Below are 17,707 nucleotides of genomic sequence, written 5' to 3' on the forward strand. Positions count from 1 at the left end.
CTGCTCTGCCAGTCTGTCCTGCTGGTCTCCTCCTCTAACCTGGATGGCAAAAAAGAGCCTAAGTCCCAGCCTCTGCTGGTGCTTGGGTTGAGCAGGGTTATGAGCTGGTATGATTTCTACATTGTAAACTGAAAAGGAAAGAGAAAAACGCTTCCGCTAACTCTAGTTGCAAGGTTCTAGATAGCACTTTTCCCCACAATTTGAGGATTGATAAATTATCTGAGTATGAACACATGTGTTGGCTCTAAGGCCATAGACATTCTGTGCAACAAGGTAAGAGGGGCAAATGCAAGATTAGGGGATGTGATGAACTCCCAGCATTCATCAGCAAAAAAGAACAGTCCTGTCTTGGGACCAAAGACTTGATAGAGACAACTGAAAATGCCACGTGCACTTACTCTGTGTAATACTAACCATCCAAACAGCTAACCCTCTCTTCCTGCAAAAGGCCCTAAGCCAACAAGGTGTTTGTTTTTTTTCTTCTGTTGGAAAAATTAAATCATCTGTTTCCTTACAGTGACTACTTTCTCAGTCTAAACAAAGTGCTGATACACGCCTGAAAATGTTGTGTTTGACACTTTTCTTGCCACAATATGTTAATCAGATTCAACATCCTATGGAATCTCCATCTTATACCTTTCCTTTTGAGTCATTTATATCTAGCTCTGCTTCAGCTTCTTTTCAAAGCTCAGAGCTCTCTTTTTCCTCTTGCTGCTCACATTCTGGTTCTTCTATCTCCATCTTTCTGTGAGTCTCAAACAGCCTTCAGGTGCTTACTCAAAATTAGCTTATTTTGCATATCACTCTAGTTCTAATTTCCATGCTGATACATGCGCCTGTGGCTGATACCAGAAAAATAGTAGATAGGACCACTAATGTCCAACATCACTATAAATCTTTCAAAATAAATCTTTCACCAAAGCTCTATCCTTCCCCATTTTCTGTTGTCTCTTTTTAAGTCTCCATCTGAAACTGGTATGTAATGGTTATTTTGAAGGCTAATTTGGATAAAAGGTTCAAGAACTGAAAACTTTTTTTTTTTCCTTACTAATCGGTTAAACTTCAAGCAGGTTCACATAATAAATAATATAATGTACGATTCTAATTTTTTTCTACCACACCAATAAAAAGATACAGCCTCTGTATTTTGAGGTATAACTCTCTAATAGCTGTTAGGGGAGCACTTATCCTGACAGAAGGAGAGGAAGGGACTGTTGGGATAAAGCAAGAATGGTCAGGAGAAGGATTTTCAGAAGAGAAAAATCTCCAGGATAATATCTGCACACATGCATTACTGCTGAACTGCAGCAGCATTATCTCTTAAGGCCTGTAATTCAGGAGATATCCTTCCTGAAAAAAAAAATAAGGGAAAAGTGAATCTCTTGGAAAAATTAATCTCTTCAGATTCTGTCTAGGAGAGCTGTCACTAACTCTTATCTCAGACTTTGTTGGTTTTCCTGGCATATATGCAGTGGTTGCAAAAGGCCTTTTTAATCAGCTGTACCAAAGAGTAGTAGAAAATACGCTCTGGCTTCATGCATATCCTTAGATACATATCCTTAGATATGCATGAACCTGGCACTTGCCCATAACTATCAAAGCCTGAGAAAGTAGAATGAGGCAGACGGGAACATTATAGATATCCTAGATAGATCCCAGATAGAGCCTTTGATAGATAAAGAAACCTCCAGCATTTCTGGGAAATTCTGGCATGTTTTATATGTTTAATTCCAATTCTGTGTACTAAATATAACAGGCTAGTATGAGCTGCAGGTAGCTTTTGTATGGGGAAAAGCATCTGCCAAAAGAAACAAACTGCCTGACAATTGCATGCTTTCCTAGGGTGGTATCCGTTAGTGTGTTGAGGTTTCCACTGTAGAAGCAGTAATCAGATGCTGCTTTGGGAGTGCCTACTGTCAGGACACAATTTCATGTTTAAGGCAACATTCTTCAGTCTTAGTATGGGGTCGGAAGGGATGGGTTACTTGAGGAATGCGGCGGTGGTCACTTGTCTGTATTATGGTGCTCTGCTATACATTGTGTGAGAAACTCCACAAAAGAAGTCAGGAAATGATCTCACAGACTCTTCTGGCCATATTAATAACCACAAAGGTGGAAGGAAGCACAAAAACTGTAAAAAGATCCAGGATACAAGGGCAGCCGGTCTGCCTCGTAGCAGACACTTCCCTGCTAAGAAATGTATTCCTTTGTCTCGTTTAGACTTGTCCGTCCTTTTGGATGGCTGCTTGAAAAAAATTGGCACAGAATATGGTTAGAGAGGGAGAGAGCAGTTGGAGGACCGTGTTTTAAGTGAAGGATCACATTCTGTGTGGGATTACACAAGGTGTGTGGAGTTAATGGAAATTCTGGTGAAAGTGCGTATGGGGTTAATTCTGGTGAAAGTGCTTGTGGAAATTCTCGATTGTCGTGAACGTGCTTGTGGGGTTAACTATCGTGAAGGCGAATTTGGAAGAGGGCAGTTTATGAAGAGCCTGAGCACGCCTGTCTTACAGGAGGGACACCTGGAGGTGGTGCGAGGGGTGGGCAGGGTGCAGCTCCCCGACCAAATTTCCTTAAACTGGAGGCGCTGGGGCCTGATACAAATTCCTCAGTGAATCGCTGAGGCGAGAGGAGAGGTAACACGAGGAGGAGGCGGAGGAGGAGGGACGTTTGGGAACCCCGGCTCCAGCAGGGCCGCCTCCCAAACCACCTCAGCGCCAGCCGGGCCGGCGGCGGCGGCCATTCCGCGCCCGCCTCCCCTCAGGGCCCCGCAGGCGGCGCCACGGCTGCGCGGAGACGGAGCGGGCGGCGGCGCATGTGCGGGGCGGCGGGGCGGGGCCGGGGGCTGGCGGCCGCCGCCGGGCTCGGCGGGGCCGCGGCGGTGGCAGTGCCCGGATGCAGCGGCGGGCGGCGGCCGGCCCGTAGCGGGGTAGCGGGGAGGAGAGCGGAGGTCCCCCGCAGGTAGCCCGGAGGGGTCCGCCCCCCCCCCCCCCCCCCGCCTCCTCCTGCGGCCGCCCCGCCGCCGGGATGAGCAGCTCGCGGAACAACCGCGTGATGGTGGAGGGCGTCGGCGCCCGGGTGGTGCGGGGCCCCGACTGGAAGTGGGGGAAGCAGGACGGCGGCGAGGGCCACGTGGGCACCGTGCGCAGCTTCGAGAGCCCCGAGGAGGTGGTGGTGGTGTGGGACAACGGCACCGCCGCCAACTACCGCTGCTCCGGGGCGTACGACCTCCGCATCCTGGACAGCGCGCCCACCGGTGAGCGGCTCCCTGCGCGTCCGTCCGGGTGTCCCGGGCCGTTTCGGGGCTCCCTCTCCCCCTTCCCCTTCCCGAGTTTGTGTTTCAGAGCCGTTTGGTAAAAGGGTGTCGGGAAATCCCTTTCGAGCCGTCGCGCCTCTTTGCTAGGGGTTGCCTTAAACAAGGGGTTGAAATATCGTTTTGTCTCGCTGTCGGCCTGTTGCCTTTCTGCCGCGTTGCCAGAGCTGCTGCGGGATAGCAAAGGTACTGGGGAAGAAAGGAATAAAGCCCTCGTTCCCTCCTGTAACGCCTCGGCTGCTCGATATTTATGTTTTGAACACCGCCAGGTTGGACAAAAGGCTGGGATCCGCACTGGCGTTATGCGGCAGTGGTAGCGTGGCAAACACCGCAGGGAAACGTCCCTCTTAGCACCTGTTCTCACAGCGAAAACTCAAAAATAACGTCATTTTGTTCCCCCAGAAATATGCTCAGGTGGTCTCAGGCCCAGCAGGGTTTCCTCAGTAGCAAGGTGCTTGGTCGGATGTGTTGGGGTGCCTGGATGTTCTGCTTTTATAACACGTCGTTCATTTAAAATACGACGGAGAGGAGAGACCATCTTTGAGCCAGCTGCGTGTTGTGTTACAGCTTAGAAGATTATAGCGATGAATGGGAGCTAACAGACTTCTGAAGAGACAGGGATCATGGGATTAATTCTAATTAATTGCAAAAACGTTGCTAAGAAAAAAAAAAAACACATGTTGATTTTAATGGTGATCCTTTGAGATGGATTTCATTTTTCTGTGGCTGGGTGCCTTCCTCTCCCCTGGCTTCCTGGTTGGTTTTGCTGTTGTTTCGGAAATGCAGATGCTGTTAAAACTTGAGCTGAGAAGCTTTTGGGAATGGATTTTTGGATGGGAAGCGAAGAGTAGTCTTTCAGGTTGTGGATCCGTGTCTTGCAGGTGTTCACGCTTTGAAACTTTCCCTGCATTTGATGTCTTGTAGAAACCAGTGGGACTACTTCTGCTTAAATGCATAAATGTTGAATATGAGCCTTGCGTGCTCATTATTCCAGCTCTGCTTCACTGGCTTGCAAGCTGATGGTATAGTTAGCTGCATCTGGCAATGTATGCTTAACACTTATTTTTACACCTTGATTTTTTTGCTTCTTTTATTCCTTCTGTTTTTTGGTTGTGTTTATACTTTAGCATTAGAATTTTAACTTCTGCTTCAGGTAGCGCTATGTATATTGCTTTGGGGGTAACTCATAAATGTTGCTGTTTTCAGGCTTCACAACTGGTATTTCTCCAGGTTTTTGGCCAGAGAGGGTGGATCATCCTTGCAGAACTGCATGGAGCTACCCGGGCTTGCTTTTTGCTAGAGGGAGTTGCTTTTCAGGTCACAGTTGTTTTGAGAACAGAAGAGTAAAAATCTATGATGTACTAGTAACAAAAAGAGATAAGGAAGCACTGCAGCCTAGTGGAAAATGCAAGGGGTTATGATGCTGTCCATTTGGACTGAAATCTTGGTTTTACCACTGGATTCACTTTGTATTCTTGGGCAAACCACTTCTCTTATGTAGTTTTCAGCCTTTTAGTATTCACTTTTCTCCACAATAGTGGCTATCACTTGTTTAGTTTAAGGGACTCTGACTTTGGATGATCATTTGAAAGTATTTCTAGGGTCATTTGGATTGTTTCGATCCAAGTAATAACAGGAAAAGTGGGTGGCAGGAGTTTATAATTGTAGCATTGCTCATGATGCTGTTGAGCAAGGAAATGTTATAAAATATGGCACGTTCTCGGTTTGCATGGTGTTAAATCAAACCTGGCTCTTACAGTTTAACACTAGGAAAAAAAGTCAGCCCTGCTTTAGAGTCATAACACGGTTTCAAGTTTATGCTGAGGGGAAAAAAAATACATCAGGAGAAGGCAAAATTAGATTGTTTATTGTTGGGAATTCTTCTTATTAGGTATTCAAAACCAGGCTTGATTATAGGCTCTTAAAAGCAGTCCTTGCAGCCAGAGTTGCTGCTTTGGTAAGTTTGAGGCACGTGCAGTCAGGATGATGCATCAGGAACCCAGTGTCTTGCAGACGTAATGGATGAAGCTCGCTTTAATAAAAAAAAACCAAAAGCACCCTGAATTTTCATACACGTATGTGTGTATATACGTGTGTTTGGTTTGGTGCCAGAACAATGGTTCCCAGACTCAGTGATGTCCTACTGTTGTTGCTTTCTAATGGTTTTTATTACCAGGCTATTAGCTATATTGCAAGGCTATGTTAACTTCTTATGAAACTCAAGTAGCGTTAGGGCAAACACTTTAGGACTGCTTTCGTTAAAATAAAATCTCATCGGTGGTTTATGTGAAGTATCTGTTAGCTGTTTCCTCCGGGTTTGTTCATCTGGGTAACGAATGGTTGCTGGTCGGAGGTTTGGTTTTGGTTTTCAGTGCGTTGTATTAGTATTGGTGATCATATATACGTTGCCCAGCATTTCTTTAGCAGGATTGTTATTTAATTCCTCTCAGTTGCTCTAAGAATCTGAAAAGAAAGGAAATCTCAGAACTTGCATAGTGGAGTAAATGGAGTAAATGGTGGGATGCAGTGCAGTGTGGTTGTCCTGATACTTGCGTAATAAATCCTGGTGTTTTTGTAAGGAAGCCTGTTGCCAGGATCTAAAGAGATCCGGGGGAGTCTTGAGAGCCCCCACTTCCTGATAGTGTTGTGGAAGAAGAAAAGGATTATTTTTCGGAGTTGTTGAACAGAAACTATATCTCTGTCTCAAATTGGAAGGATTAAGTGTGTAGGAGCGAGCTGTGTATTTAGGAAGGAAGGCTGTACAGCAGCAGGTTTGCAAAGAGCACCTCCGACCACGTTCACTTACTGCTCATGATCATTACAGAAACTTTGCGCTTACTCTCTTTGTGAGGATTTGTCTTTTGCAAAGCTGAGGCAAAAACTTGTCTGGCATCCGTTTCCTCTTTCATGTGTTTGGTTCAAAGTAGCAATGTCATTTTCCTGCGTAAAATATTTACCCACTTGTGCTTAAATAAGGGGAGGTGGTGGAGGAGCTGGGGTCAGGAAATGAAATACTGTCGTGAAATTATCCTGCGGGCAAGTGTGCTGCAGCTTGGGAAACTGTGTGTGCTCTACTCTGTCAGGGTTAAAAATGTACGTGTTACCTGCTGAAGGTCTCAGTGGCTTTCTGTGCTTGTATTTCTGTGCTTCTGTTCTGCTGTAACCTGAAGAGTTACACAAATCAGCATGAAATCATAAACGTCAGGACATTTTAAAGAGTATAACACCTTGGATAATTTATTAATAATATAATATATATTTGGTCTTTTAACACATAAAGTGTAAATTGGGGCACTTAAATTGGGTCTTGGTAAAGATTCTGCTTGGTGGCTGTTGGTTAATACTTACAGAACCCCTCACAGCTAAAAATCCAATAGTTTGGGCAGGGGAACGTGTGAAGCCTGTTTGATACGAACGTGTCCTTTGTTCTTCCTGCCCTTCCCCCACGTGTCCTGCACAATAACCCTCTCCCTCCGTGCCCATCTTGTGGTGTGGGGCGCACGCTATGGCAAGTCTGGCATCGCCTGCATGTGGGGATTGGCCAGCGAGCTGCTGCCAAACATTAACAGATGAGTTGTGTTGGTGGGGACACTGATTGGGGTTTTCACACAGCTTGGCTGAATTTAGCTGATGTCTAAGAATCCTTTGTTTTCAGTTTGCCCCAAGTCTCGCCACGGTGTCAAAATTATCTGGGGTGGAAGGATGGGAAGAACAAAGCACTCCTACAGCTTTGTAAACTGGGGTGTAAATTAATTAATTTTATAAGGAGTTCATGGCATCTCTTGCCTGATGGTAGCAATGCCATTATATGAAAGGATTTGGGCTTGAATTCTGTAGAGAATGATGAGTCCATTGGGTTTTGTTGGTTTTGAAAACTAAATCACCACTGACTTCTGTGCATAACAGTGAGTGGTATGGGGATGTTAAAATGTTCTTTGGGTGGATAGTTGTGTATTGCCACCTTTGAAAATGTCTTTGGTGCAAAGGAGAGATTCCTAAGAAATTCAAGGAGCAAGCTGAACAACAAAGCTTCTGTTACATTTTATGGCTTTAAGAGCAACCATGGGTTTTAAAAGCACGTGTATATAAAGGCTGTAAAATTGCTATATTAAGAAGTGGTGACAGGAATTGTGGCCTAGGTAATCCAAAGAAGACGACTGTGGCAGAGACACAAAGGCAGGAAACTGATTTGAAATGCAAATAGTGAAAATGTTGTTGCCAAGCTGAGATAAGGAATACTGGATTTTACGGTGTACTAACATCGGAGGGACGTTAGGAAATGCCAGGTGTTTAAAAGTAGGTAGGCATGGTGAAAGTGCCCTTCTTGTACTTAGTTCTTTGGTTTTTTTTGGTGCACTATGAAGGATGATAGGAAACATTTGTTTTGAAATATTTTGCTCTTAAACTGGGAAGAATATTTGGAGGTTTTATTTTTGCATTATCTCATTTTACAGAGCTAAAATTCTCTTCTAGTTTGTAGCTGACCAGCTGTAGAGCTGGCGTTTGGAACCTGAAGTCTTTATGGCGCTTTAACATATTTCAGTGATTTAATTAAAGCGTTCTTTCTGAATGTAAGCTTTGCAAAGTTTGTGTTTCACAGCCTTTCTTTGAGGAGCAGAAGCAGTCCGTGATGGATCCAGCTTGCATTTAGGCCAGAATTCCAGCTCAGCTTCAGAGCCTACGCGTGATCCAGCCTGCTGGTTGTTCCTGCTGAGCTGTGCTTCGTTTCATCTCCCAGGGAAGTTGTAGAGCATGCAAACAGGTTTATTTTTTGATGAAATTGGACTGAAAGTTGTGATCCTAGTGCTGGTTGAGCATTCAGTCCATTGGGCTAGACCAGAGCGAGTCTGAAGGAGTGCCTCTCTCCTTCCCTCCCCTGAAATGTGTGTAGTGCCAGCATCAGCTCCTAAGTTTTGGCAAACTGATTATGTTTCATCGTCATGTTTGATGGACAGGTCGAGTCTGTTTTATGGTGGTTGGTTGGCGACCTCCCTGCCGATGTCTCCCCCCTGAGCTTTTTCACCTTGCTTTCTTTCCCTGACCTGCTGGAGAGGGGGAGTGAGAGAGTGTCCCTGTGGGTGTATGGCAGCCGGCCAAGGTCAGCCCACCAGGCTCACATACCTCGTTGCTGCCTAGCTCAAGTTCAATTAGTCTTTCAACTTTCTTTAAAATATATTATTGATTTAAGTAGTGCATTTTGTTTGTATTAGAGATACGAGTAAGAGTTTAGCTATCACATTTTATGGCTTAGTAGTAGCACAGTGTTTCAATTTATTTTTTAGTGGATGAAGTTTAAAACTACAGCTTAGTTCACTGTCACCAGAGGCCTTCCAACCTGCTTCTCTCTCTCCGGATCGCTAATGCAGTGGTCAGATGTATCAGTATCAGGGAAAGGGGGAAGAAAGGCTGAACCTGTCCGGGTGCTTTCTAGGGGTCTGTGAGATTAAACGTGTGACCCTTTCAGTCAGAGACTCCAAATACAGATACGCACTGATCTCTTCTAAGTCCCAAGCACTGTCGTCAAGTGACATTTGAATCAAACGTCTCCGTATATTTTTTTTTTCTTGGTCTTTCTTAAGGAAGTCAACTTTTGCCTCACTGGCTTGAAATGTTTACTTTCTATTCAAGTTCACTGTGGGATGGTCTAGTTCTGTGTTACAGGGCTCCTGGTTATACTTCTTTGTTGCCTCCCTTCTCGGTGCTTGGACAAACTTAAGAATCTTGCAGGCACTCAATTCCTCGGTTCTTTTACATCCAGAATAAATGTGATCCTTGGCAAAATGTCTTCCCTGAAGTTCAGCAACTGTTAATTTTTTTCCAAATATGCACAACTGCTCTGTATTTGAAATACTGATTGACTTAGCAATCCATTTTTTTAAACAAAAGCACGTGCCATCACTCAACCCCACAACCCCAGGCATCATAGCTAGCGAGACTCTTGAATCAGGGCAACGAAGTAGTAACCAGTTTGAGTCTCTTTAATGCATCTGCTCTTGAAGACTGCCAAAAATAGTGTAATGGTCCAATAGAAGTCATAGCAGTGAGGCAGCCATCCCAAGATCATAGTAAATACGATCCTTTTGACTGCCGCAGTTGTCAACAGATAGCAGACATCAAAGTCTCAGCGTACTGAGCAGGAAAGATAGCTTCCTCCATGTGGGGAGCGAGGTCATGGATGCTGTTAGGGAAGGAGAATGTGCATGAGTGATTTTGAAGTTCTTGTTTTGTAGAAAAATTTACATTTTCAGATGTTGCTACGAGGCAGTAGGTATTCTTTAAATATAAAAGGAGAGCTGAAAAGAATGAGTATGGTGTACGAAGTGTGTCGTCTGGCAGCTGGAGTCAGCAAGTAACATCACGGGTTATAGGAACTGTGTCAGACTTCCAAAATTTCACCACAGAATTTGTGGTCAAGGAACAGATCCTGCCTCAGTCATGAACTGCTCCAGCAATTACAGCTATCGTTTAGCGTAACGTCAGCAGTTTCAGGGTTTTTGTTGTCACTGAAGGCTATCTTCAGCCACCCTGAAATACTGCTCAGATCTCTGTGGTGCTCTGTGCAGCTTTTGCTCCAAATGTGTTGCCTTTTCCAGCCCTACTCTTTTATTCCAATGGTCGTGCGTCAGGAAAGTCTGTAATCATGAGGCCCTTTATAATCGAGGCTGAAAGAGGATGGAGTGAGAAGCCCTCTTGGTTAGGAGAAACAGTGCACGAGATACACCAGATGATTGTGCTGTCGTTTGGAGGGGCCTGGCCAGGCTGGAGAAACGGGCTGGTAGGAGTTTCATGGAATCCAGTGAAGGGAGATGCCTGATCCTGCACCTGGGGAGGAATAATCCCTGCACCAGTACTGGTTGGAAAGCAGCTTTGCAGGACCCCCGAGGGTCCTGGTGGACAGCAAAGTGACCAGGAGCCGGCAGCACACCGTGTTGGCAATGAAGGCCGACAGCGACCTGGCTCTGTTAGGCCAAGTGCTACCGGCGGGCTGAGGGAGTTGCTCAGGGCACCCCTGGAGAGCTGGGTCTGGTTCTGGGCTCCCCAGCACCACAGGGACGTGGGCACACCGACTGGGTCATGGGAAGGGCCACAGCGGTGTTTGAAGTGATCTTGAGGCATCAGAGATGAGGAGAGGCATGGGGATCTGGTGGTGGTTAGCCTGGAGAAGAGGGGGCTTAGGGGGGTTCTGTCAGCGTGCGTGAATACCTGACGGAGGTCGTAAAGAAGTCGGGGTCACGCATTCTCAGTGGTGTAAAGCGACGGGGCAAGAGGCATTGGGCACAAACTGAAATGCACCAATTTCCACTGAAGCATGAGAAGAAACACGTTTGCTACCGGGATGATCACATGCTAGCATAGGTTGTTCTTGGAGATGCTCGAAACCTGAGTAGGCATGGTCCTCGGCCAGCAGATCTGATTACCCTGCTTTGAGCAGTGGAGGTTGGACTAGACGATCTCCAGAGGTTACTTCTAGCCTCAGACATTGCATGAGTCTGTGAAATAGTCAGCCGAGAAGGCATTTCCTTCAGTTTTGCCTCTCCAGCTGTTGATTCTTCTTCAGTGCCGATGGCTCAGCTGTTGGGCACAAATGACTAACAGGTTTGTAGTGAATCTGGCCGTCATTTCCAAAAGCATCCCTCCTGGAGAGGATAAAAACCACTTTCTTTACTCATTAATTTCAGAGAAATTTTTTTTTTTTAATGGGTGAGTAATTGGGATAATGGCATATTACTCCAAACCTTTAGTGCTCAGTTTTGTCTTGTGCTAGGTACCGCATACCAGTGCTTGTCCCTTCTATTGCTCAGATTTTTCCAAAGGAGCAGAATTTGATTTTTATTCTTTTTTTTAAACTCATGGCTTTTCATTGTATTCAGAATGCATGGACTGAAAGCGTCTGTGGCTGATCACTTTCAGTCTGCTGGAGCTTGGCAATTCTGCAAGAGTTACAAACCTGAGAACCTGGCTTTTGTGGGAGGATGGGAAGGACACATGCCAGTGCCTTATATCTGGTGTGCCTTTGGCAGATTCTTTTTGGAAAAAAAAAATGGTAACAGATTTCCATGAATCTAATGACACCTATCTAAGAGAGCTTGATTTTTGTCTTACAGGCAAAAGTGTAGAGATGACCTCTTAGCTTTTCCACTGTACGAAGTAAAATAAGCCAGTGATTTTCAAACTGTCGTGCACTATTGAACTCAGCAGTCTTTGTTGTGCAAGGTAGTGACTTAAGGATAGTCTTAATCCAGAAATAAAATTCCAGATTTCCTATATATTTCTGTATATGCATTTCTGACCCTTTAACTTGCAGTTAAATGAGTTCTCATCTTCTTTCTCATAAGATCATCTCTGAGTACTTGTATAGATGGAAAAAAACCCAAGCATAGCTCAAAATTTGAGAGAAGAGGAAAAGAAGATAGAATATTTCATGCAAAGTCAGTGATTTTTTTTCACTAATTCATATGGACTGATATGGTGTCGCTGTTAGGCTTTCTTTATTGGTCACTTTCTAGTGTATGGCTTCAGATTATAATCATGCACAACAGGAATCTGTGTAACAAGGTACCAATGTTGTTGGTCTTTTTTTATTTTTCTTGCTTTTAACAGGTATCAAGCATGATGGGACTATGTGTGATACTTGTCGACAGCAACCTATCATTGGCATCCGATGGAAATGTGCAGAATGCACAAATTATGACTTGTGCACGGTTTGTTATCATGGGGACAAACATCACTTGAGGCATCGTTTCTACAGAATTACCACACCGGGAAGTGAAAGGTAATTTTCTTTTCCCCATGAAGCTAAGTAGGGTACATTTCATTGTGGTTAACTTCTGCAGGTTTGGTTATTGAAACTTGGATTGGGTAAGGTATTGTCTTGAGATATAAACTCAGTTACTGGTTCTGCCTCTCTGTGAGGGATTTTAGATAGGACAGATCTTTTGAGTTTGGAAAACAAGAAAAACTAGAAAGAATGGAGCAGATAGAGAAGTTAGGATTTGATTATTCAGGATCTTTTAACCTCATTGCATGCTTCCTAATTCTTGTGTTATATAGCAGGTTTAAAACGAAGGCAAATAGCTTTACACAATGTATAATCACAACATTATTTGTCAGCAAATTCCTGAATGTCAAAGTTGAATTAGGTTCAAAAATGGTGTAGACAGATCAAAGAGTAATTTCCTCATTGTGGACTGTGAAGAACATAGGGGTCTGGAGACAAAACCACCAAATTGAACTCACTGTTCATTACCGAAAGCAGAGAAGAGATGCTGTGAAGGGTCATTCTACCCTTGTTTTTAATGTTATTTTCTTGAGCATCTGTTACTTGGGTCTCCTGGAGAAGAACTGTGGGGAAAAAAAAGGGGCTTTTAGTTTGTTCTTACATAGCTGTTCTAATGTTCTGTAAGTGACTTGTCTAAATCCAGAGCCCCTTTCTATCATGATTTATTGACTGGATGAGTGAGAACAGTGATGCTTGCCTGTTACTAAATACTTCAACAGCTACATTAAATACTATGTAATGGCTACATGTTGTGGTATCATCTGTGTGAAAACTCTCCAAAATACTCTCATTATATCGTTGGAAGCCTCTTTTATGTAGATGTGATATGCAGTTGAATGTGACAGTGTAAGGCAGAACGTTGTTTTTCTTCTTGGTGAGGTAAGGTTTACAAATAAGTTGTAATTTAATGGTGTGCTTTATCAGCACGTTTATAGTTGTGAGGAGTGGTTGGAGCACAGAGACTGGATTCTCATTTAGTGTCTTGTAGGGACTGTGTTTATTTTCTCAGATGCTTGCTTTCGGGTTTTAACTATGGCAAAAACGCCCATGTCAGTGGCTTAATCAAAAAGTAACTTCTGTGTTTTTTTGAGATTCATGCCAGTAGGTACCAAATAGATAGCATAAGCTTAGTATCTGAGTCATAAAGTTCTAATGCAGAACTAGACATAGAAGTTTGATCCAAGAGTAGAAAGTTCTGGCTTATTGTGATGAATAAGGACTAGGTAATAAAATACAAATCTGTTTTACTCCCGTTTAAGAAAAATAAATTCAATTGCTTCTGAGAATGCTTGCCAGACTTTTTCACTTCCTTTCTAGCTGAAGTTTCCCCTGTAGTTTTAGGTGATCTCTTATGGTGTGTTAAGCATAGTTTTGGAGGTAGTGTGCGGTGTATAGAATTGCCAGAAATCTTTTACATCTTGTTGCTTTCTCTCTGTCTTTGTTTACTCCCATTCATATCTATCTTGCAACTCTTACGTAGAAGGTAGCTTTATCTGCCAAGGAGCTGTTTCTATTGGGTAAAACTTAGATGAGAAAAAAAATTGATTAAGTTTAACTTAATCAGGGAGAAGAGGGCAAAGAGGGAGGAGAAAAGGGCAAAGCCATACTAGGGAGTTTGAGGGATAGCTCATAGGAAAAATGACAAGATGCATCTTCATACGTTTGGATGAAGGAAAGCATGAGCTCTACCTATTTTATTCTGAAATCTGGAATACCATGGACTGCATACTAAAGTAATACGTGCTAGCTTTTGTCTCAGTTTTGTAGATGTTGAGGTATTTCTAAAATGCTACTATAAACAACATATCCCTGTGTTTCCTCTCACCCTTTTAGATTAGGTAAAAATTGCTAATATTTTCATACGCGCTTTGCATTGATTTTAAGTTTAACTTTTTCCTTGTCTGCCATCTGGTGGATCTTTAAAGTTGAGCAGGAGAGTGTTATACCTCCTGAAGAGGTCAGGAAATGTTCAGAATTTCAGCTGAATACTTTTGTCTGGCAACATTCTCGTGGCATGAAATAAGAAGTTAGTCTGGTTGCATACAAACTGGTGGCTTTCGAGACGACCAAAAATTCAAGAAAATGTTTCTATTTTTATTTGTAAGTTCCCACTAGCAGTCCTGTTTTGGCTTATCTATGTCACTTCTGTCTAAGTCTGAAGAAGAGAAGAGTTTTGCTTTAGGCAAATAGTGTGTTATGACAAAAATAAGATCGAAAAAATAAATGCTGATATATTGAATGAAATTTGCCAAGATTTGCAATTAGTACTATGTAGAACAAGTCTGAGACACGAAGGGGAAAGATGTAGTTACTCCACTTAATAGCATAATTCCTCCACTTAATAGCATAATTCCAAATAAAAATGGAGTTGCAGAGAAGTAATGTTGGCGTAGGGTGCATCTGAGAGAAACAGGAATATGTCGTTATGTGAGTCTGTATGTTTCTTTATTGATTTTAATAATATTTAAATAATATGAGTACAAATCTATATGTTACAGGTTGTTGTTGGTAGTAGGAAGTTTGGGGAAGAAATTATTAGAATGAAAAGCTAATTCTAAATACATAGTAAAGCAGACTTGTGGTCTGCTGTTCAAGTTGGGAATTTAATGGTGGTGATGAAATGTGCTTTTATGCAGTTATTTTTATTTCAAGATGGTTACCTTCTTTTCTACCCCGAAGGATTCTTGGACTTTCTTTATTATCTTGACATTTTTGGGTGGTTGTTTGTTTTTTTAATAACTTCAGGGTATTGCTGGAGTCTCGCCGTAAATCAAAGAAAATTACAGCAAGAGGAATCTTTGCAGGTGCCAGGGTGGTGCGAGGAGTTGACTGGCAATGGGAAGATCAAGACGGTGGCAATGGCCGTAGGGGAAAGGTAAAAAAATAAAATAAAACTAGTTTAAATAAAAAGATACATTTCTGCATGTTCATGTAATGATCTCAATAACCTTTCTTACTGAAGAGAAGATAGATCACCGTAAAAGTCAGTACTTTAGTTTCTTAGTCATTTCCGAATCTTGCTCTGTAATGCTCAAGCACTTAGGAGGGGATGTACAGTATGAGAAGTTCACTTAAATTTACTTTTTTACAATTTTCTTTAGAAACTTGTCTTGGCTGTCCTAAGACAGCCTTATAACATCAAGATCTGGAGTATATTTAGTGTTACTGGAGAGATGATGTAAAAAACAGTTCTCGAGCATAGCCCTTTCTGGTCACTCCTGCGTTCTGTGGTCTGATTGCTTGTGGGTCACCACATTTGTTAGTCTCTTGGTCTTGGCTTTAAGTGCTTGCACCCTGATTTTTTTGTTTTTCGTCTAATAATCTATAGAGAGAGACTTTTCTGATGTAAAATGAAGGCTTTGCAAGTGTCTGTTGTGGATGTTATATTACTGGCTTATTTAGGACATGGTGAGCTTTTGGTACAGTTGTATGATAAAAATAATTTGATTTGTGGAAAATTGGATTGCATGGAAAGACACGGAAAATTTGCTGAGATTAAGATTAGAAACAATGTAGATTTAACTTGAGAACTAATGAGAGTTCGTTATAAGTATGAACGTAAAGCCGGGTGTGGTAAGATAGGCAATGACTTACCACCATACATGAGATATTATTGAGTGAGAATTGGATGCTCTTCTGTCTGGGTGAACTGATGTTTTTGTTCATGTTTAGTATGCTTAAGAAGCCTTTCAAAAAAAGTGAGAAGTTCTGAATAAAATAGTTAGTCTATTTCATATCCTAGACGTTTATAGAAGCTTTAGGACCTCTGAGGATATCATTTTCAATTTTATTGAGAGGAAATAATATAAATCTCTTAAAGCAAAGGGTATTCAGATGTATCTTTATTTTCATCTTGATTTATTTACCCCTTGCTATGAATTTTGCAGGATGTTTTGAAATCTCTGAAACCTTGCGAAATGAGTCTTAGCCTGTGTTGTCTGTGCGATGTACTAAACTAGAATTAGTGGGACTTATTTGCAAGCTGAAGACATGTATAAATGCATATAAAGTGTCTTCATGATGGATATAAACTAGGAAAAGCAAAAAGCAGAAACAGTTTTCAAATAAATAAAGCTAAGAATAAAGGCAAATTCCGGAAGTTGATTCTTTGAGTAATAGAAGCGGTCTAAGAATTTGCTGCATGGCCTCATGATTTCAGAAATGTCAGGGAAAGTCCTTTTCACTTCCCTTCTTTTGTCCTGCTGTTAAACAAATTGGCTCAGGAAATAAAACCTTGTCTCTGCTACTGCCACCAGGCTAATGCAGGTTATACAGACAAATTGGAGCAATTAAAACAGTTTTCATCCTGTTTTTCTTAGTGCAACACTAATTCTAGCAAGAACATGTCAAAGCATCATAAAAATAAATGTTTACGGTGCTGATTTTGTTTTGTACTTATGTAGCTAGATTATCTACCAAATATATGGAAGAACGATGGATTTGCAAAGTACATACTTAGGCTTATTAAGACACCTAGGGAATGCTTGTATCAACAGATATGAAGCTTAATAAGATTTTTTTAAATTAAATTCAGTAAGACTGCTGTATTGTGAATTTGTCTGAGGGGGTGAAGAAGATTCTAAGTTCACATCGTGTTTCTGAGTTTTTTTGGTTACATAAACACTTCTCTTATTTATAAATAGGTAACTGAAATCCAAGATTGGAGCGCGTCAAGTCCACATAGTGCAGCATACGTTCTTTGGGACAATGGTGCTAAAAACCTTTACAGAGTTGGCTTTGAGGGCATGGTAAGTATAAAAGAACATAAAGGGTAAAATGCTTGGAGGGGGAAGGGCGGTAAGAATAACGTGTGCTATTCTGCTGCTTTTGTAATATCCTTTGTCAGTGTGCTGCTATTAGTCAGGTCATTGTGAGTACAGCTGTATGGATCATGCATATGTATTAGGAGGAAAGTCTGATCTGGGAATAAAACATAGGAGTGATTTGAAGTTAAGAGCTCCTTTTTGCCTGAGTAGCGTAAATATTTACATTGCATACATAATTATCTTACTGTGCTTAAATTGAAATTCAGAAAAGAAAAAAGCTTATTCATGAACTTTTTAAAGACCCTATTTTTTCTCAAGTTCACTTCAAATTTTGGTGTGATTACTGCAAGATTTGCAGTTTTTAAGTTATCAGAAACTCAACACCCTCTTGTGAGCAATGCAGTGGGAAGGTATGGAATTACGTTACAACCTTAATTCGCTTTAGCATTACATTTTTTGTTTCCTAGCTTCTACGGCTACTGCTACAGCTTTAGAGAGAAAATAGGTCAGACTCTAGCCTAAGTGCCTTCTGTTGCTCAGTTTTCTTATCCTAATGTGGGTCAGGGGAAGGTTACTTCGATTATCAACTGCTTATAACATCTTAATTAGCATTTTCTTTGCATGATTTTTGTTTGATACTGCAGAGGAAAACCATGTTAACTTAACATTGAGGTGTCATCTTATCAGATGTGTATTAGTAATAAGATCTTAAACAATGACTAGTTGGCTTTTCAGGAAGCGAAATTATTTACTTTTTAGCCTCACTTGAAGTAAAATACTTTCAGAATAAAAAAGAAAATACTAAATACCACTTTTGCAGTAAATGTATTATTTTAATATCAGATTTAG

The 17,707-nt window shown here is 42.0% G+C and overlaps 1 protein-coding gene across 4 annotated transcripts in view; it reads left to right on the forward strand.

Moving 5' to 3' along the window:
* The first annotated feature begins 2,814 nt into the window (after window positions 1-2,814).
* The window catches only part of MIB1 (MIB E3 ubiquitin protein ligase 1), an 80,343-nt gene continuing 65,450 nt past the window's right edge, over window positions 2,815-17,707 (forward strand). For 2 of the 4 annotated variants that reach the window (XM_080578969.1, XM_080578971.1), the window contains exons 1-4: window positions 2,830-3,256; window positions 11,915-12,086; window positions 14,838-14,967; window positions 16,736-16,840. In XM_080578969.1, the coding sequence (XP_080435095.1) occupies window positions 3,028-3,256; window positions 11,915-12,086; window positions 14,838-14,967; window positions 16,736-16,840 (636 nt within the window). In that variant the 5' untranslated portion in view covers window positions 2,830-3,027. Of the gene's footprint in view, window positions 3,257-11,914; window positions 12,087-14,837; window positions 14,968-16,735; window positions 16,841-17,707 lie in introns of all 4 variants that reach the window. The other 2 variants (XM_080578970.1, XM_080578968.1) reach the window with 2 other exon arrangements.

The sequence above is a fragment of the Anser brachyrhynchus genome, assembly GCF_964034855.1.
Source record: "Anser brachyrhynchus genome assembly, chromosome: 2".
In the NCBI taxonomy this organism is placed as follows: domain Eukaryota; kingdom Metazoa; phylum Chordata; class Aves; order Anseriformes; family Anatidae; genus Anser; species Anser brachyrhynchus.